Source organism: Hyalella azteca, unplaced genomic scaffold (assembly GCF_000764305.2).
Source record: "Hyalella azteca isolate HAZT.00-mixed unplaced genomic scaffold, Hazt_2.0.2 contig17851, whole genome shotgun sequence".
NCBI classification, from domain to species: domain Eukaryota; kingdom Metazoa; phylum Arthropoda; class Malacostraca; order Amphipoda; family Hyalellidae; genus Hyalella; species Hyalella azteca.
The window spans coordinates 48,625-68,518 of NW_025947620.1; the positions used below are offsets into that span (position 1 = coordinate 48,625).

Genomic DNA, 19,894 nt, shown 5'->3' on the forward strand with positions numbered 1-19,894 from the left:
GGGGGAACTGTTGTTGCGGATAGAATACAAATGCAATTAATTAAATCAAATGAAACACGTTGCCCTAAGTATTTCAATCTTGTGCATTCATTTTTAAACTGTAAGACGAGACGAAAATACTTGACAATGAGGAGTTAACAATGTTGAATTCCGACAAAGGCTTTAAAGTTCTACAACCTCTTGTGTAGTCAACGGAGCCGACAGATTAAAGTTGCCGCTAGTTCATGTTCTAATCATCGAAGGTTCGATTGTCAAGGTTCGATCACGTCAAGTTATTGTTTCCGTTTGAAACAAGCGACACCATTAAGGTCTTGTAAATGATTCCCTAATACGCAATATTACGAAGCACAAAGCGCCTAATTGTGCAAGATAACTGAAATTAAGGATCATCGTAGACCAGGGGGCGCAACCGTAAGCCACATATACTACTCTTAAATAAGCCCTGTAGCCAACGCCCAGCTTTACCATGCATTAACTTTACTCAGCCTCAGAGCTATAAGCCGCAAACTACGCTTGAACTCGTAATCCAAACAAGCGACACACTGCGGAAAGATAATTGCGCCATAGGCCTTCAGCCAAGGCATGCTCGCTCATAAGCAGGCAGATCCTCATCCGGCTTTACCTACTCCGGCCTAACCTCTTCTGGCCTAACCTATTCACGCTGTCCCGGCTCACAACCTTCTTGCAGCCAATGACTGGCTCTCCCATCGCACTTGGACCACCTTTCTAACTTCCTGCAGCCAATGAGGTTAGGTTAGGTCCGCTCAGGTTTGTTTTGGGTGGAGAAATGTTGCAACTTGTATAGGTTTGGCCTGAAGAGGTTAGGTTTGAAGAGGTTTGGCCAGATGCAGTATGGCCATGTTTACCTTTGGCAAGCTTAAGTTGTGGCTGTGGACATCCGGCGCTATGGCCTTGAGCACTTGATTTCATAGGCTGTATTGCCCTCTAGCTTTCTAACCTACGGAAAAATATGAACTTAGTGTGAAGTTTGGCAAAGATGGCCTCCACATGCGCCCCGTAGACCACATCATCGCCTCTGATGTTACGTAATATGTGTACTGAACTCTAACTCTCAGTTCCTTGTACCTTGTGCAGCCATTTCTCAGAAACAGCAAATCAAAAAGTAGTAACGAATTTAATATTAAAATCGAATCGCTCATTATTTCTTTCTCATATTGGCCATCGAAATCGCTAATAATCGGCATGTCTAAATTATCTATTTTAATTAAGGAATGCCATGAATAGTGTCTTATATATATTCATTAGGTCAGTTATACCTAAGCATTCTGTGAGCGAGGACCATTTGATTGTCTCGTACAATCGCTATAAGTACCACCGGGTACCACTGCGTACTAATAATACTATATACTTAATGCTAATACTATATACGCAATACTAATGATACATACGTATATTAATCGCAAATACTAAACTCGTTTCCTAACTAACTTTTTAATGCGATAAAATACAACTATTTGAATTTTAATTTAGGCCACTGAGATCAGGGGAGAATCATGTGCAAAAAAGTGTACAGCGTTGCCAGATCTTGAGACAGGTTGTAAATACTTTAATGAAGTATGAAGTAATTAACTAGAAATTTTTTTCGAAATTTAAGTGTTCATAAACGTACGAACGCTTTCCTGATGGGCCGTCCTGTACCAATAAAATAAATAAGCAATAAATGATACATCTACAACCGCTTTTGGGAACTGATACATTAAGTGTGCATTATGAAGTACTGCAGTTCTTTTTAGTATATATCACATTATTGTGCAGATATTGGTTTATTGGTTTGTAACAACACATATAACTTTCACTTCTATAGAAAAGAACCATGTTATGAGTGATTCGGGCATTTACGTCAGCAGTAAATAACGCTGCTCAATGGACAGCGTAATCATCGCTGCTCAATGGACAGCGTAGCTGTAATCATCAAGATTTACATTTGAATTCCGCAGTTCTTTGTTGATCGATCGTCTTTCCCAAATTGTTGTGTGTGTTTTCCTTAACATATGAACGACTACGCAGCTGAATGATGAATAAAGCAGAGATCTATCCATCCTCAGTGTCATTACTTATAAATTAAATCTTTTCCATACGATTAGAATTTATTTGCACAGTTCTGGGAGCACCTGAAAGCAAGTTTTCAAGCTAAAATCAATTTATTTATTAGTCGACTTGTAAACTGTTCCATCTATAGTGCGTCTCACAGGAACCTCTCGCACCATGACTCGACTACCTATCACCTTCCTTGGCTAATCATTTTTTATCAGCTGAATTTCATCCCCCAAAAATTTCATTCATTCGATGTCGCAACAATTTCTGTTATCGCCTCCGGAAATTGATGATCAATTCATGGGCAAATGATTACAGGATCTTAGAGGCAGATGGCGGTGGCGTCGACATTGGCGGAGCCGGAAGAATTTCTTTCATTAACTTATCGATATCTGACTTGGAGAGATAGCAATAATTTTTCTAATTATGTTCATAATTTTATTGACGTCATTACTTAGCCTATGAGATGGGGTAAAATATGCTGTAATTAAACAACAAATTATAATAAATTGAAAAGCAATTTTCAAGAAGTTAGTTTTATTGCCAATCAAGAAATTTCTCTCCATCAAAATTTTAAACATAAGAAACATGTTAGAAAATTTCTATTAGCATAGCTAGAAGCGAAATGATTATCTGCAGTTGTTATTAATTGTACACGAAACAATTTTTGATTATTTTATGAATAGGTGCAAGTTTGTGCTGTCATTTTCAAAAAATACTTATACATGAAAAGTTATATACCACAGCAACCTTTCGTCCCAGATGCATAGATCAAGAATATTGATTACTGGATCAATATAATCATCTAATGGAAAATTCAAGTATTTAATGGAAAATGCAATCATCTAATGGAAAGTTTAATTATTTAATGGGAAATTCAATCAATAGAAAGAGTTTAAACATCTTGCCCCAGACTAGAGCCTGCTGCACTCATGACGCGCAATCTAAGAATGCGGACTGAGGCTCTCGTATGCAATCCGGCACACAAGTTAGAGAGACGAACGCTGCTGTCCGGTTCCTCACACTTCTTCAGTATATTTGCGGCCATATGTATCCTCTCCGGTTCCCCACACTTCAGTATATTTGCTGCCAAATATATCCGATCAACACGTTTTGATAGCCCCAATCCAACATATATTTTGTGTTGCTACGATTAGCTTACGACATATTTTAACTCAATTTACCCAAGGAAATTTGATTGTAATTTAAGTTGTTTTTTTTCGGAAGAGAATGATATGCCAGTCAAATGTTAGTTATTTATGGAATTGACAAAATTTCGGCGAAATAATAATTCAAAAGAAAAAGTCCGTGTGCTAATGAAGAAATAAGAGTAATGAAATAAATATATAAGTGCCATTACCCTTTAAAATGACTAACTGTTCCTCAATGGGATTATCTTATCAACAAGTTTTAAAGGGATTCAATCTGCCTTCGTGTTCAAGGTGAGTCAAGGCAATAAGTGCATGAACCTCTTATCAACATGAAACTACAAGAGAATAAATGCATTAACCTCTTATCAACATAAAACTAATTATATTGACATAACTACATTTTTGTGCTTAGAGTTAAGGAGCGTCATCTCTTTAGAATGCCAGGGCCACTCCTACATTCATTTAGTGGTCCTTGAAAATAAAATTGCTTCTATCCCAGCGCACTGGACCACTCAGTTTTACGAGAATCAATCATTTCTCTTCGAACCTCGCAATTGTATCACGCATCACGCAATCACGTCTCAATAAGTGGCAATTGTATCAAGTATCATGCAATCACTTTTCATTAAGTGATAATTTATATCACGCACCATGCAATCACGTCTCTTTAAGTGGCAATTGTATCAAGCATCATGCAATCACATCTCATTGTCACAATTGTATCACGCACCATGCAATCACTTTTTATTAAGTGGCAATGTATCACGCACCATGCAATCACTTCTCATTAAGTGACAATTTGTATCACACACCACGCAATCTCTTCTCATTAAGTGACAATTGTATTACGCACCATGCAATCACTTCTCGCAAGCTAGCAACCGTGCAGACAAAATTGCATTTGGCCACAGCACACAAAGCATGTGACCGTAAAAGGAGCTGCACAATAAAAACAGCGCATGCTTCACTAAATTAGGAGGATGATAGTATCCATTGATAAGCTGAGAGGGCGTGTAATCAATACATCGATTTATCTGTGATTTTTGCGCAGTAGGTTAATTGGCTTATCGCCGAAACGCGGCTATCCGCGACGGGGTCTTCTTGCTACACGAAATTGGCAAAAAAATGTGTAATTTATCATAACTCACTAGGAGCTGCTGTATAATACTATGAATAAGGACAACGCTTCATTGTCCTTCATTTCAATATCATCTAACAAAAATGTTTCCTGCGGCCAAAATAGAGTTGAAAACTCTAATGAAGTAATTTCAGCATTTTCACTGCGTCGATTAATGCCGCTAATTTTTGCAGAAAATAACGAATGCTTCTTCATCTCAAGAATTTGCTGTATGCGGCTGAAATGCTCACAGCTTGAATCGGTCTTCGTAAGCGAAGATTCGTCTGTTGTCAGACTCTGGGCAGAAGTGACGGTCCGTACCAAAACTTTCCGATGCTCTCGATTACGTCAGCTAATGTTCAGAACATTGTTAACCTTGCATGATGTTATCCCTATCGTGATGAAGGTCTTTTAATGCACCTTCGGCCCCACTTACTGAAACATCAACCCTCGATTAGACTTGCGTAATCGGCCAAGATGCGGGTTATTTACGTGGCCCTGTAGATGTGTGAATCAACCTTTCATGGAGCACTGCCCTCTGTGTCCTATCAATCGCCCTTCAAATTCGACCACATGGATGATCTGTTCAATTTATCAGAAAATTAAAATAATTGATGTCCTTCATTTCTTGCTCTAATTTTTGGAACGCTCTAAGCGAATTTTAGGAAATAAATCCCAGAGAACATGGAAAAGTTCTCGTCTTGAGACTTTTAATTTCTAATTTTCGATGCGTTGGCACTTGTCGAGGCGGCAATGAATAACATAGACACCATTAATAAATTAAGGGCCACTTCAAATAACGTGTAGGCGAGAAAGAAGGGTTGCTTTACTATATTTAATGTTGGTGCAGGTTCAACGACCTCTATCAGTATCCGTGAGGTGCAGGTGCACTGTTCATTTCCGCTCTACAGAATGCTGGGCCTCTTCCGTTACATCCGGATCAGGTTTAGTCGCGATTTTAGATGCGAGGGGAAATTGCAAAACTGAGATGACTCTTCGACCTGAAATCTTTTTTTTTATTACGTAATTTTAATCGCAGTACAGCATTTTCTAAGAAAAGTGAGGAGCTCTCAGCAAAAAACAGCAATGAAAAAAATCACTCTAACCAAATTTCTAACAATTTCCAGGCCTTTAATCGTATGCGTTTGCTCAGCTCCATGTTTGAGTTTTTAACGATCAATAAGTCAACACAAGCACACACAATAGTGATAGAATTTAGCTAGTCTTCCTTTTGATTTCTTGTCTAGCAGGTCAAGGACTGTAATGCAAGGATATAGATGAGGTTTTCTATTAATTTGCCTGTTTTGTAAATGTTTTCATTAAATATCTAGTGTTTGAAGCAAACGGTAGATGTTGCTCAGTGAATAAATGATGGCATTATCCGTATCCTCTAAAGCTCTCATACATCATTTATAGCAGGCAATTTCTCAACAGTATGTACGTTTATTGTCACGTTGGAAAATGCGATTGCGCCTGCATGTGCAAGTAAGGTAATCAATACACATTATGTAATACTGTAAGCCTTGGTTTAAATTGGTAACAAATCTTCTTTCGCTATACTAGCTACAACTCGTCTAATTTCACCTCATAAATATACGTAAATCGGACTAAAAGTTTAAGAGAGGTTCGCAAATTCAGCGAAATGGTTCGATAACTTCACAATTGCCAGCGACTCCGATAAACGTCTATATGTCTACTTTTATATTATGCATTTAGTATTAATAAAAATCTCTTACGTATCAGTAGCAACCAGTAAACAAGTTAATGATTATGCAGGCCTTGAGTGCTCGATGGTTACTTCGATTACGAGACGTTGTCATCGCCGATATGAGCATCGGTCACCAGAAGGCGTTAGGTGAGAGAATTCTGATTTTCTAGAGTTCAGCTGCTGTTTCCCTGCTGAGTAAGAATAATATGTGAGGCATTTAATCATTATCAGGCAACTCTTGAAAGAAGTACCTTATCAGAGTATATGGCGACAGAGGGGCCTCCCACGCAGCTAATTATTGGAGGCAATACCACTATGTCTGGGCGGAAATTTAGTTCTGATGCAATGCCACGCCATGTCTGGGCAATGAAGGTTCTGATGTAATGCCACGCCATGTCTGGACTGCGATGTGGGTTCTGATTTGATGCCACGCCATGTCTGGACTGCGATGTGGGTTCTGATGTAATGCCACGCCATGTCTCGAAGGTGATGTGGGTTCTGATGTGAAGTATATTTTCCCAAGTCATTGAGAAATTAAGAACAATACAATATGAAATTCATCCGTATGCAATTTAATAAATACCGTGATACATTTTGAGAACCGTTCAATTTATATATATATATATATATATATATGTTACTGCAAATCAACTCTATATTGAAATTTAAATTAAGATTTGTAAAATCGGTAAAGAGCTATTTTATACATTCAAGCGATTGAGATATTTAGAATTCTTTATTTCAACTACTATACAGTAGGAATTTTGGAACGTTTTACGTACGAGTATCAGAAGTTCATTAACTAAAGCAAAGTTAACAAATTTAATTACTTAATCGTAATAAGATAACTTGGGATATTTATTAGTACGATATCCACTCAATAATCTTGGCTTAAGATCTCTGGTTCATGTACAATAAGAGATGCATTTAATTAATTCTTTTATGACGTGGTAATCTTCGAGACAAGCTACGGAATGACTTCATTTACTGATACTTTATCATATCGTTTTTTCCGAGAACCAAATGATACGAACCATGAACCTTGCGCACTCTTTTTTGTTGTAGAAAAAGCATGTACATATAAAATCACGAACGTATAAATTACTCGAACGTTGAGATCCGTAAACTCTATTCGTTTAGCTGGTGGCTGAACGACCTTTCTGCTTAATCCAACATCCTGCAATTTTATCACACGTATTTGAGGAGAATCTCTAATAATCGAGCACCAACCAAAAACCTGATTGGTTGCGTCTTCTCCACATCAGCCTCAAAAAAATGCCTTACAGCTAAACCAATCTATTTATACGCACTAGCCTTTTCCGTCTCTTTCCCTCCATTCCATTTCTGCTGTTATTTTTAGCTACTCTGCCCTGCCTTTTGTTTTCCACATTTTTCTAGCGGCGCTGCAGTAATAGCATAAATTTATATCGAGCCCGAGTAGCATTGATCGTATGCGTTTGCTCAGCTCCATGTTTGACTTTTCAACGATCAATAAGTTTTCAACGGTTTTCGAATGTGCATGAAAGTGGAAAAAATGGTTCATAAATTCTACATAAATAATTAACTAAAAGTCAGTTCATATGGGGTTATGATGTTATTCAGATTTAACTAATTTTTATCTCTCATAATAATATATAAATTCAGATTTTCTCAGATAATAAGGGTTGCCAAATAATGTTGAATCTTTCTTATATTTCTCTTTCAGTATCATATTCCTTTTTCTTAGGTCGGTACGTGTACTAAGCAAGTACGGCTTGAGGTTCTTATTTCCGCAGCATATACAGCACGTACTTCACTGGTTGTTGGAAGACGCTGAGGTTTACACTATAGCGTCGAGTGCCGCGCAATCACTGACGGTGTCGTTCGAATTTATATTTTTATCATAACTTCTTCCACCTACCAATCTCAATCCTTAACAGTGATCAATGCTTTGTATTTATAATAATGCTGAATGAAAAACATTTTGCATAAAATTCAGAGAATAAACAAATTTTTGACACCATGGCAAAGAGAATATTTTTAAAATCTGGTTTTTATGCAGGATTTTGATCACGATCAATAAGATTAAAGTATTTGTACATAGTAGGAAACGATAAGATATGTACGTCAGCCTATATAAAAGAGACATCACGTCCACACCGCACCGCAGTTACGAGACGCAGCTGTCCGAGCTAACACTGTTTCTTTGCAAGCAGGGAGTTGTATTTTACGATCGCATGGACGTCGCGAAATTAATTTCTTCTACTTAAGGTCGAGGAGGAAATTAACGAGCTTCGGGCGATTGAAGTGAGTTTTGAACTCCGTTCTTGTCTTAACGCATACAACTTTGTCTCAAACATTGATTCCTTATACAACCTCCATACATTGATCGCAATTGATTTTTGACGTAAGCAAATCACGAATTACGGTTAATTAACACGGTAAAATAAGATTAGTCATGAATAAATACCAGACGTACTCTTGAGATAGGAAAAAGTGTATCACATAATTCTGGCGTCGAAATGTCGAAGTAAAAGCGAATCATGCACCAGTAACTCCTGCAAGCTATTCACTGAGATATGAATTTCCATGCACTATAAAGTTCCGCAGCAACTACCTTACGAAATTAAGTTGACGAATTAAAGGTGGATATTCTGCTTCAAGGTGGTTGATTGATACTTTGCAAGGGAGGGGGGGCGGAAATCATAATGTTGGTGATACTCGAATTCATTAAATTCATTTTTTATCAGAGCAGAAGTGAATCATAATTGAACGCGGTAAAAACTCCACTAATGTTTATTGTGATGATTTTTGTTGATTTATTAAGGGAATTTGTTTCATAAATCGTTTTCCTCCTAACGCAAGCTTCGTGTATTTTGAATAAAATGTAATTAAACTGTCAGTGAGTTTCATTTCAATCTGAGAGCAGCCTTCTAAATGAATTTAAGGGAAATTATTGTGAATAGTTGATCGAAAATTGCTAAAAATGATGGAGTACATATAATAATTACAAATTGTGTATCTATTTCTACAAAAAACTGCAAAGTTACTGCACAATCCAGGAAAAGTTATTGAACTAAATATAAGATGAAAAAGAATGAGTGTTCGATAGCAGTAAACTTATACGGTGCTCTGAACCCAATCAACGTTTCTCTAGAAATAATGATTAGTCAATTTTTACATTACAGTGTAACTTTTGGTGTACAGTGTAACTTCCATTTTGCGGGGCTGTTATTAATTAGGTCTCGTGATTCTTTGGCAAGCATGTAGTGGCTTTTGACATTGCTCGAAGTTTCAGTCATGAACAGCACTCGACGTTTCACAGTCATGAGTATCGCTGGACGTTTCAGTCTCGAGTATCGCTCGAAGTTTTAGTCATGAGTATCGCTCGACGTTTCAGTCATGAGGATTGCTCGACGTTTCAGTCATGAGTATCGCTCGACGTTTCAGTCATGAGTATTGCTCGACGTTTCAGTCATGAGTATTGCTCGACGTTTCAGTCATGAGTATTGCTCGACGTTTCAGTCATGAGTATCGCTCGACGTTTCAGTCATGAGTATCGCTCGACGTTTCAGTCATGAGTATTGCTCGACGTTTCAGTCATGAGTATTGCTCGACGTTTCGGTCATGAGTATCGCTGGACGTTTCAGTCATGAGTATCGCTGGACGTTTCAGTCATGAGTGTCACTCGACGTTTCAGTCATGAGTATTGCAGGACGTTTCAGTCATGAGTATCGCTGGACGTTTCTGTCTCGAGTATCGCTCGACGTTTCAGTCATGAGTATCGCTGGACGTTTCAGTCATGAGTATCGCTCGAGGTTTCAGTCATGAGTATTGCTCGACGTTTCAGTCATGAGTATCGCTCTACGTTTCAGTCATGAGTATCGCTTGACGTTTCAGTCATGAGTATCGCTGGACGTTTCAGTCATGAGTATTGCTCGACGTTTCAGTCATGAGTATCGCTCGACGTTTCAGTCATGAATATCGCTCGACGTTTCAGTCATGAGTTTCGCTCGACGTTTCAGTCATGAATATCGCTCGACGTTTCAGTCAATCGCTCGAAGTTTCAGTCACGAGTATAGCTCGAAGTTTCAGTCACGAGTATCGCTCGAAGTTTCAGTCACGAGTATCGCTCGAAGTTTCAGTCATGAGTATCGCTCGAAGTTTCAGTCACGAGTATTGCTCGACTTTAAAGCGACGAAATTCATTCACCGATAAGTTGACGTAGCAAGGGATCGTCTTAAAGATAACATGTCGCCTAGAGAGAAAAGGCCGGACATTTGAATACTTTCGACACTTAAGCCAAAATACCATGACTTGGTTTAGATTAGTAACATTAGTTAGCAATATACTAGTTCCATATCAGTGACGCATTATTCAGAACATAAGTTAAACATGATCCTGTTCAGGGTTCAAGAAGAGAAAGAAGCTTATTTGGCGATTTTAATTGTTATCAGGACTTATGAGCTGCTGTTATCGCCGGACTTATTCGTAATGTTTCATACCTTATCTATGTTCCGGCGATAAGCCTCCTATAAAAGCCAAAACGCCCTCTCTTATCAGTAGCCTGTATGAAAGAATACTGCGCAGTTGGCAGTATTGTGCGCTACAGTTACGGTCGAGTGTGTCTGAATAAAGAAATAAAGTGTCAGGGGTTTTAAGTACATTGACAATGCTTAAAACTAGTCATTTGGGATACGTTAGTACTGCTTACAACTAGACACGTTGGATAAGTTAATACTGCTTACAACTAGACGTTTGGGATACGTTAGTACTGCCTACAACTAGACACTTAATTGGGATACGTTAGTATTGCCTAAAACTAGACACTTGGGATACGTTAGTACTGCTTACAACTAGACACTTGGGATACGTTAGTACTGCTTACAACTAGACACTTGGGATACGTTAGTATTGCCTACAACTAGACACTTGGGATACGATAGTACTGCTTACAACTAGACACTGGGGATACATTATACTGCTGCGGAAGTTAATGAAATTAATAGTTATCTCGGAAACAGTGCAACATTTGAATATTTGTTAATTAGATTTCTATGGAAATAGCTGACTTATAGATTATTATTCCATTGTTAAAAATTTATTTATTGAATCTGAATTCTTTGACCATACAAAGTAATTAGAGCGATTCTTTGTGTAACTAGTAATCTATGTCCATGAACAAAATTGTTTAACAACCTAATACTTTTCTCATCTACAGAAATTCTAACTCGGTTGCTTTGAAAAAAAAAATTGAAAAATGGCGATGACGGAAAAACGGACGAATGGCCATGGTGAGCAACTCTGAAATAATTTGAATTTCATTGTAATAGCAGATTAATTTTATGAGAAGACATGACACTGCACATAAAATATTCTTTGGGCATTGGATCTCGAGAGCAGGGAAGAAGACGTTTTATCAGAAGATAAAACGATAAGACTGGGATAGAGGCCTCTGTGAGCTCTCTTGTAATGTGCTCTTTCGCAGCAGCTTGCAAAAGAGAACAACGTGCTGCAATAAACATCTAGTTCATAAAATAGTGTTTCCTGATCTGATATATTTTTACACGGATTATGTTTAAGATTTTCCATATTAAACATTCGAACTTGGACTGACGTTAGAAATAATGAAAAGAATTTTTATCGGCATAATGTACTTGTGACTAATTGGATCTTTATCATCGATGGTGCTTATTCCAGTGGTGCCATTTGAGGTCCTGGAAATGAAGATGGAGAGACCAGTGAAAATAGTGTATCCCAGACGCCGCATCCCGAGCATCATGCACTTTCAGTCCGAGGCCGTGAGGTTGGAAACTTATGGCACAAAATGGCCGAGCAAGAATGTCTCCAAGGAAGACCTAGCACGCAGTGGTTTTGTATACAGTCACAAGACGGATCAAGTCAAGTGCTTCTTCTGTAAAGGACAAATCGCTTGTTGGGAGGCAGGTGACGATGTAGACGTAGAACACAAGAAATCCTACAGGAATTGTCCCTTGGCCAACGGAAAATCTGCCGTCAACATCCCCAAGGATGGAAAGGAATTCGAAAAAATCAACCAATACATTCTGAACCAGTTGGATGAAGCAGAACCCCCCACGAACAGGACGAAATATCAGACAGGTTCGTATACATGTTATGGTATAGGTATTCGGAATTAGTACATTGTAAATCGTTTGAGCTCGAAGTACAATGTTCTTATTTAATATACTGTAAAGAGTAAATTATCTCATATATAAATCAGATTGCAGTTTATGTACTAACACAGCAAACGATAATTCAAAAGAGAGTTAATTTTTTTACAACTGGAGTTACTCTAAGTTCATCAAGGCTATAACATGGTATAACTAGGTTATTTTAATTGAATAAGTGTGCTAACGATGGGCTTAAGCAAAAACACCTTGGAAATTATTTTGATCGCTATGCTATTTTGGTATCATTTACGATTATTTCATAACTATCAATCGTCATTACTAGGCAATTTAGGTTACGTTTGGACTTGACTTGAGTTTGAGTTTTGGCAGCATAGCAATGTATGTAGTGAGATTTTGCTATGGTGAAATCTGAACCGGAAAACCGGGTTACATCTCTGGGTAATAAAAATTCTGAATTAATTTTTGCTATTATTCTAGATGCAAAAGCTATTGCAGACAAAGCGATACCGTCAAAATTCGAGGAATTCGTCAACAAGAACAAGCGCATTGCATCGTTCGAAAACGCCCCTGCCTGCTTGCCTAAAGCTGCCGTCATGGCTGAGGCGGGCTTCTTCTACTCTCGTAAGTCAGCTGGGCAATCTTGTTCAATAATTTTGTCCTGAATCATTTTTTATATCAACTATCAAAAGACAACCATTCGTTTGTGGCACGCCATGCCTTCGCCGTAGGAAATCTGTTTGAAAAATTTTAAATTTTTAATTCGATAAAGTTTTCAATCATCTTCGAAAAGTTATGGACTGTTATGATTTGAAATTGAGATTGCGTCTAAAACAAACAAAAAACTTCATTCTAATAATGCCATTGATCATCTCATAAAACGTTGGACTCACGATCATGGACAAATACAAAAAACGAATAAAGAAATATTAACACTTGGCAAATGATCACCTCAATGACAGAAAACTAAAAACTTCCAAGAAATCTAAATCTTACCTTTATGGCAATTGCTTTAAATAGAGTTTGCGGACTTGGCTCAATGCTACTGTTGCGGAGGAGGAATAATCAACTGGGCTAGCGACGAAGACCCTAAGGCCGTCCACGATGCCCTCTATCCCAAGTGTGCTCTTGCTGAGAAAGATGAGACTCATGAAGAAGAGGAGCCCGTGATCAACGCTTCGGGAGAGAAGAGGAAGAGGAAAATCAGCCTAGAAGAGATAAAACAGGATTTATTGAACTTTCCTTGGATCAGGGTAGGTAAAAATATGAACGCGGATGAATGTTTCAGCTTCTGTTACTGTAATGCCGTCTGTTACCGTTCATGCCGTCCGAACAGATGCCTTGAAGCGGTTGGACGGAATGAGTGAATGGATATCAACGGCTCAAAGTTAAAATATTTTCATGGGGTACTATGTCACATATACACAGCACAAAGTTTGCATGTATCTTATCAGTAGCTAAATTGTTACCGAGGGCTGGATTTTTTTTTGCACTGGAACATTTTGCTTTAATCTCTATATGGCAATGTTTAGTTACCTGCAAAAGTAAGATTTCCTCAACCTTTGTTGCAGAACGTCCGAGGTATTTATTCTGATGAAGTCATTGGAGACGCTCTTTGTGAAGACCTGGCAACGTACGGCACGCTCCCCTACACAGTGGACCAAGTGTACGAGATTGTGGACGATTACGAGAGCCGCCAGTAAAAGGGGGAGGATGCCTTACCCCCCGCGGAGGGAGGTCTTTGCTTTGCGGCAAGCCGCGTCGAACGGGGTCAGCAACGCGGCTGTTTTCGAACGCACTTATGGTTTTATTCTTCATTTGAGAAAAAATCGTGATTATAGAATATTGCCATATCGTCCCAGCACCAAAGATATTGGTCTGCGCGAAGTTGGTGAGGAGATTCGGAAGTTTCCGATTGCGTTCATTCATTTTCTCATTTGACAGGTAAAATGGTCCAAATTTGTCCGAGGACGACTGTCATGACAAAAATCAGAGCAGGGAAACTCAAAAATTATCATGTATCTTTGCTCAGAAACAAGTTTGAATCACAGAATAATGATAATTTCATAATAAAATCATTAGGTTCGCATGCTCTTTCTCACAGGTAAATTGGTAAGTTTATGATAAATTGGAAGTAGCATCAGATGATTTTCAGTACAAAATTAGTTTAAATGCATTTCGACGACTTCTTTAGATGTTTACTTCTTCCGACTTCCGTGCAGAGAGGAATCCTGTGCAGATCGTTTCTTTTAATTAATAACTTTGATTGCGTTGATCGAGACCGTGAGAATTTTATGGCCAAGATGCTTCTCGTTAATCTATTCGCATTAACTCATGTATTGAATGATTTAAATCTATTTAGTCGACCATGATTCAGCTGCAGGATTGCTAACCTAATCAAGTTGAGTTCTGAAGACAGAATTGATTCAACAATGTCGAAATCACCTGGAAATGCGAATAAATACGCAACTGCAACAACAGTTTATATTCATTTGAAAACTCTGGTTCAATAATATTTGTACTTGAACCTAGACGCTTAATTCTGTAGAAAACTTTAACGAAATGCTCATGAAATGAGCTTTTCGACATTTTTGAAGATGCTGTGATGTTTTGTTACAATCTTTTGTCTTAGATTTACGGATTGGGTGTACAAAAATTATATACTTTCCTTCAAAAATTATAAGCACTCTCTGCATTGTTACTAGTCATGCAAATGCATTTATGTTTCTTTGTTATAAAATCAGAAAATTCGTCGGAAAAGTAGAAATGTGCAGGCAAGCGTAAATTCACATATTCATATTTATTTTACGTTGTTGTACAATTTGTAATTAGTATTAAAGTTTGTAATAATTTGTTAAATAATAGTGCACGAAAAGTTTGTTGGCCTCCTCGAATTTGCTATCGCATTTTCTGCAATTTCCCTAACATATTTTTTACATTTCAGAGGCACATTAAACGAACAGACGAAATATTAAACGAAAAAGTAACTGTGAGTTTTTTGATTGGATAATTTGTTTTATTTTCAGGTAGAATTTGGAGAGCCATATAATTATAAGAGAATGGCCGATCGGAGAATATCCACGAAAATTCGTAAAAATGGAAAAGTTAAAATTCGATCTTATAAATGATTACAACAAATTTACCCGGCTGTTGAAAGCTCAGATATAAATATATCTTATGCAGTTCCTGAAAGTGTGACCTAGATATTCTGCAGTGGGAGCATATTTAATAAGTTACTTAAACATCAATTATCAAAATAGAAAAATTAAAAAATGCATTTTTAATAAATTGACTACACTGACTTCTTTCTTTGCACTTCCTTGTATAATTCACCACCTCTTTCAAGTCGAGTAGTAACTTTTCGCATACACCAGAAAGTATATCAACAGTAGTATTATTAATTGATTATTATGCGTGATTTTACTAGTTAAAGACACCTGTTTTTGCCACGTTCTATTCTTTCGGATTCAATTATTAATTCTTCTTCATTAGAACAGCTGCTGCTGGGTAAATGACGAATTCGATGGTATCTTAGCTGCATTTCATAAATGCAAACATAAAGTTAAACGATTTTCCGATCCCAAAGCCGTTTGTAATGTATGTCATTGACCCAGGCAAAAATTTCCAAAAACAAAGTTTTAAAATTACGACGCGATGAAGTTTCAACAGTTTCAAACATGTATTTTCTAAATCAAATCGCATATTTTCTCTTGATAGATTCAACTCTAGTAGAATTCAAAATACAAAAGGCTCATAACCAAACATTTGGAAGTCCTCGTAAAAAGCAGTGTAGACGAGGTCGAGTTCTACGCTGGAGAGCTGTAGCAGGTAGTGCTCGGTGCTCCTGCACTCTGCAATACGGCCGTTCACGCGGCGTTCCTCAGAGGCTGCCTCGATTGTAGGACCAGCTTCCGAATCCTGAAGCTTTGGGTGCCCAACGAGCCTTCGTAGCAGCGGGAAGTCTTCACCGATTGTTTCTATCTAAAAAACGCAAATTGTTGTATACATATCAATTTTAATAAAAAAATCGAAAAAATCGAGAGTTAGTTAGTTGTAATTAGTTGAATGCAGAAAACTCGGTCTAAGAATTGAAACTTAAGAGAAATACAGGACTTTCTTTTTCACGCCAGCATGAAATAGGAGGCATAATATTTTGTGGAACTTTATATTGCTGCTTGATTTCAGCCATAGTATTTTGTCTCGAGTCCCACCTTCATAAGGAAGTCGAAGCTCCACTCACACGGGTCACAGTGGTCTACCTGACGCCCATAGCTCGCGTGAACCGCGGTCCGACATGTCTGGTTGGTTCCACATTTCAGAATTTCGACCGCCACTTCGACGGCAAATTCGCGGAAACTTGGCATTGATCCATCCATTGGTAGATCCAAATCGGTAAATTTAGTCATGAAATTTTCTTTTCCAGGTGGACTTATTATCGTGAAGGAAGAGATACCCTGGGCGTCTCTTGAAAATCTGTATTGAGGAATTTCAAGCTTGACAATGTCCTCTGTTCGGCGATCGCGTAGCCTTGAAAAATTTCTGAACATCAGGACGAAAGCCAAGCGTTTCTCAAGAACTTTTCCACAATAGCACGACACCAACCTGCGCCACGATATAAGTTGTTACAAAATTAATTTACGTTAATTCATATGGACAGGTTTGAGAAAGAAAGAATTACCGACGAACGACCGATGAATCCATTTTGGTTTCCCTATAGTTCAGGTTTTTCGCCAGCAGGATAAAAGTATATAATGGCTTCAGCTATAAGCATACGCTGTAATTGCATAGACGCAAAAATATATCAATGCATACTTTTGAGGAGTACTTGTGATATCTTAGATTTATTTTGGATTCGCTTAAGACATAATCGCATTAATAACATTAGATTAACATTCCTAAAAACAATTAATTTTTACGATTTACTATTGATTCTGCATATGAATTACTCACGTAATTGATCGGCCGTCATAGCGTCATATTCATGTTGCTTGCGCATGCATTGATATGTTATAAAAACGGTATAATATTTTATAGTCTTAACGCCATTTATGGACAAGTCGCGAGATCGCTTAACAACGTATGTATTCATATGATCGTTTATAGCTCGTTTTTATCGGCAGTAAATTAATAGTGCAGTAGACCGGTTTTCCAGTAGTCGTTTTCTAACCTATTTACGGCTATATATCACGTTGTGAATTTGACTATTAAAAAAGTTGTTATTCAGCATTCTTTCAAAGGCAATAATCATATTCATGGTGATTAATGGATAAAAAATTTCATCATCACGAGGAGCGTCGTCATCGAAATACTGTTTACACATAACAAGTTTATGGTCATTTCTCATTATCTTTTAGCAGATAATAAAGCGATTCACTGAGATTTATGTTATCAGATAAAGTAATTTGAATCCTTCACACATAGATTTAGCTAGTTTACACTACGATAATTAATTAATATAAATAAATATAATATAAAAATTCTAATAATAACTAATAAATGAGCGATAAAACGCGTGAAAAATGTTTACAGTAATTCAACGGTTTGATTTTTGCATATTTAAATATTCTAGTATATTGCATGCAACCAAAGCAAGATTTATCAATTTAAATTTGGCTTCTTTGCCCACAGCAGGGCTCCAGACTGACCGGGTGAAAGGATGTCGTACTTGAACGTAGGAGAAGAGCCGGTGAGCGAGTAGGACTCTGTCGTCGCCCAGCTGCTTGAAGAGCCGCGACGCCGTGTGGTGCAGGTCGTCGTTGCTGCGGAACTTGGTCCGCTGTCCGTTGATCTCCAGCAGGAAGGTAAGCATAGTGCTCGACCCAGTCTGACGGGCATTGATATGTTGCTTTCACGTCACGCATCTATCATTACTGTTCATCGTAAAACAAGAAATGGACTTGAATCAATAGGTCATGTTTTTCTTAGTATGGACAATTGCTTTGTCAAAGATAACAACCTAAAAATATTGTGAAAAATATATTTTAAAACTGTTAATGAATATTGAGGTTTTAAAGCCTATGCTTCATATTGTTGACTAGAAAAATTACTATACGATCTTGTATCCTAATCATGAGAAATTTTTCAATCGTTCTAGGAATTTAAGCGCCAAATATCTTAGCCGCGCTAACTTTTTCGAGCTGACAGTATGCGATGCCATGCTGACTCGAGACCAGCACCCAGGAGTCGTTCACTGGCGTGGAGGGCAGCGCCCTGGAGGCGCACCACTCCTCGGCAGTGACGAGACGCTGCGCTCGCACCAGCATTCCGCGCACCTCCTGCCAAAGGGCTGGGCTTTCAGAACTCGCTCAGCATATGTAGAAGTCTAAATAGACGTAAGAGTCTAAGTACACGTAGGAGTTTAAGTACACGTAGGAGTCTAAGTACACGTAGGAGTCCAAGTACACGTAGGAGCCGACTTTTCCTCTGCGATAGGTCGCTTCAGCTTAAAGATCCATCAGTGCTTGGATGGCAGGAGCTGTTGCAAACTGGTAGATAATTTTGATATGACGACCCAGTGCATGTCTTCAGTGCGTTTCACTCACCGTAATAGTGTTTTTCTTTGAAAAGAAAAGCTGTCTATAAGTGCCACTATTGTGTTTCCATGGCAAGAGAGTGATAGTTCTGCCTGATTCGGGATAATTATGGTTGGAAATGTGATAAAGTTCCGATCCAAAACGCGTGTGGTTGTTGAGGAACTCAAATACACCCAAATTATTTTTACCTTATCAAATCGCTGGTCTTGTCGTTTTTGTATAGTTTTGATTCGATTTATTTCTAATCTTAATAATAATTTTCTCATTCCTACTTTCATGGTGAGCCAAACCCATTCCATTTAGTTTGAGTGCACGTAACCAACTTGAGTAAGTAAAGTTTGACTTAACAATGATAGTAATTATATAAAATAAGATATTAGCGTCTAATTTGATGATGCATGATCAATTGTTTGTATGTGACTGGGCAGACATGACTTCGTAGAACTGCAATGACTCAGCAAGAAATCATAGAGCTTCTATCCTCTTTATTGCTGCAGTCGCCATTCAGCAATTCGAATTAACTCGTCTTATCAATGATGAAGTAAAAAAAAAACAGATTGCATGCAATATACGATGGCATAGCTGTAAACACGCGTTCAATAAATATCTGATCAGTTACCTAGGCAAATATAGCATAAAAATACACCAATGTGATCTAGTCCTGTTCACCTCAGTCGTAAATCAACACGTATTTTATTCATAACTGCGTACTTGTACAGTCCCATCTTATTATTAATATAATTATAAATTATGCAATTAATAAATAATTCAGAATCACCTGTTGTCTTCATACTGATCAAAGAAGCCAAATAAAATTTTACATATTTTTCTAACACTTTCCAGCATACACTCGAGTCATAAAGTAACGCCATCACTGCATTTGAGAAGGAAACTCGCCTTTTATTTTCAGTGCCCGAACGGCTTATGAAGCATTATCCACTAAACAAATTGTTTCTCACCGCATCATTTTGAAAGCTTTCCGGTAATGGGATTCGTCGCTTAATCATTTGCATAAGAAAATCTCTGCACATGCGAAAACGAGCCATCAGCAGGTGCGGTTGGTTGATGTCCTGCAGGTGGCACACTCCGCTGTTCAAGCCTTCTTCGGAAATGCTTCGCTCGATAGGTGTTAAATGAACTCTCAGTAGCACGAGGACATAAATTAATAACAACACTATGAAGAATTTCTTGACGGCTAAAAG

General features: G+C 38.0%; 2 protein-coding genes across 2 annotated transcripts; one reads left to right on the plus strand and one right to left on the minus strand.

The window, feature by feature from the left end:
• Nucleotides 1–8,189: 8,189 nt before the first annotated feature.
• LOC108674718 (baculoviral IAP repeat-containing protein 7-A) lies at nucleotides 8,190–15,256 on the plus strand. The gene is made up of 6 exons (XM_018162685.2): nucleotides 8,190–8,317; nucleotides 11,232–11,304; nucleotides 11,711–12,130; nucleotides 12,640–12,783; nucleotides 13,180–13,412; nucleotides 13,731–15,256. Exons 2-6 carry the CDS (start codon nucleotides 11,271–11,273, stop codon nucleotides 13,860–13,862), a joined length of 963 nt encoding a protein of 320 aa, XP_018018174.1. The 5' UTR covers nucleotides 8,190–8,317; nucleotides 11,232–11,270; the 3' UTR covers nucleotides 13,863–15,256.
• Nucleotides 14,611–18,466, minus strand: LOC108674702 (carbohydrate sulfotransferase 9). The gene is made up of 4 exons (XM_018162668.2): nucleotides 18,288–18,466; nucleotides 17,805–17,983; nucleotides 16,371–16,761; nucleotides 14,611–16,140 (listed from the first exon to the last, which is right to left on the minus strand). The coding sequence occupies exons 1-4, from the start codon at nucleotides 18,420–18,422 to the stop codon at nucleotides 15,895–15,897; spliced, it is 951 nt and encodes a 316-aa protein (XP_018018157.1). The 5' UTR covers nucleotides 18,423–18,466; the 3' UTR covers nucleotides 14,611–15,894.
• Between the last annotated feature and the right edge of the window lie 1,428 nt (nucleotides 18,467–19,894).

Coding starts and splice junctions, on each gene's coding strand:
- LOC108674718 (XM_018162685.2), top strand. CDS start 11,271: ATGGCGATGACGGAAAAACGGACGAATGGCCATG. Junction 12,784..13,179: donor GGCGGGCTTCTTCTACTCTC/GTAAGTCAGCTG, acceptor TGCTTTAAATAG/AGTTTGCGGACTTGGCTCAA. Junction 13,413..13,730: donor TGAACTTTCCTTGGATCAGG/GTAGGTAAAAAT, acceptor CCTTTGTTGCAG/AACGTCCGAGGTATTTATTC.
- LOC108674702 (XM_018162668.2), bottom strand. CDS start 18,422: ATGCTGGTGCGAGCGCAGCGTCTCGTCACTGCCGAGGAGTGGTGCGCC. Junction 16,762..17,804: donor GTACGACATCCTTTCACCCG/GTCAGTCTGGAG, acceptor ATCGTGGCGCAG/GTTGGTGTCGTGCTATTGTG. Junction 16,141..16,370: donor GCTTCGACTTCCTTATGAAG/GTGGGACTCGAG, acceptor TGCGTTTTTTAG/ATAGAAACAATCGGTGAAGA.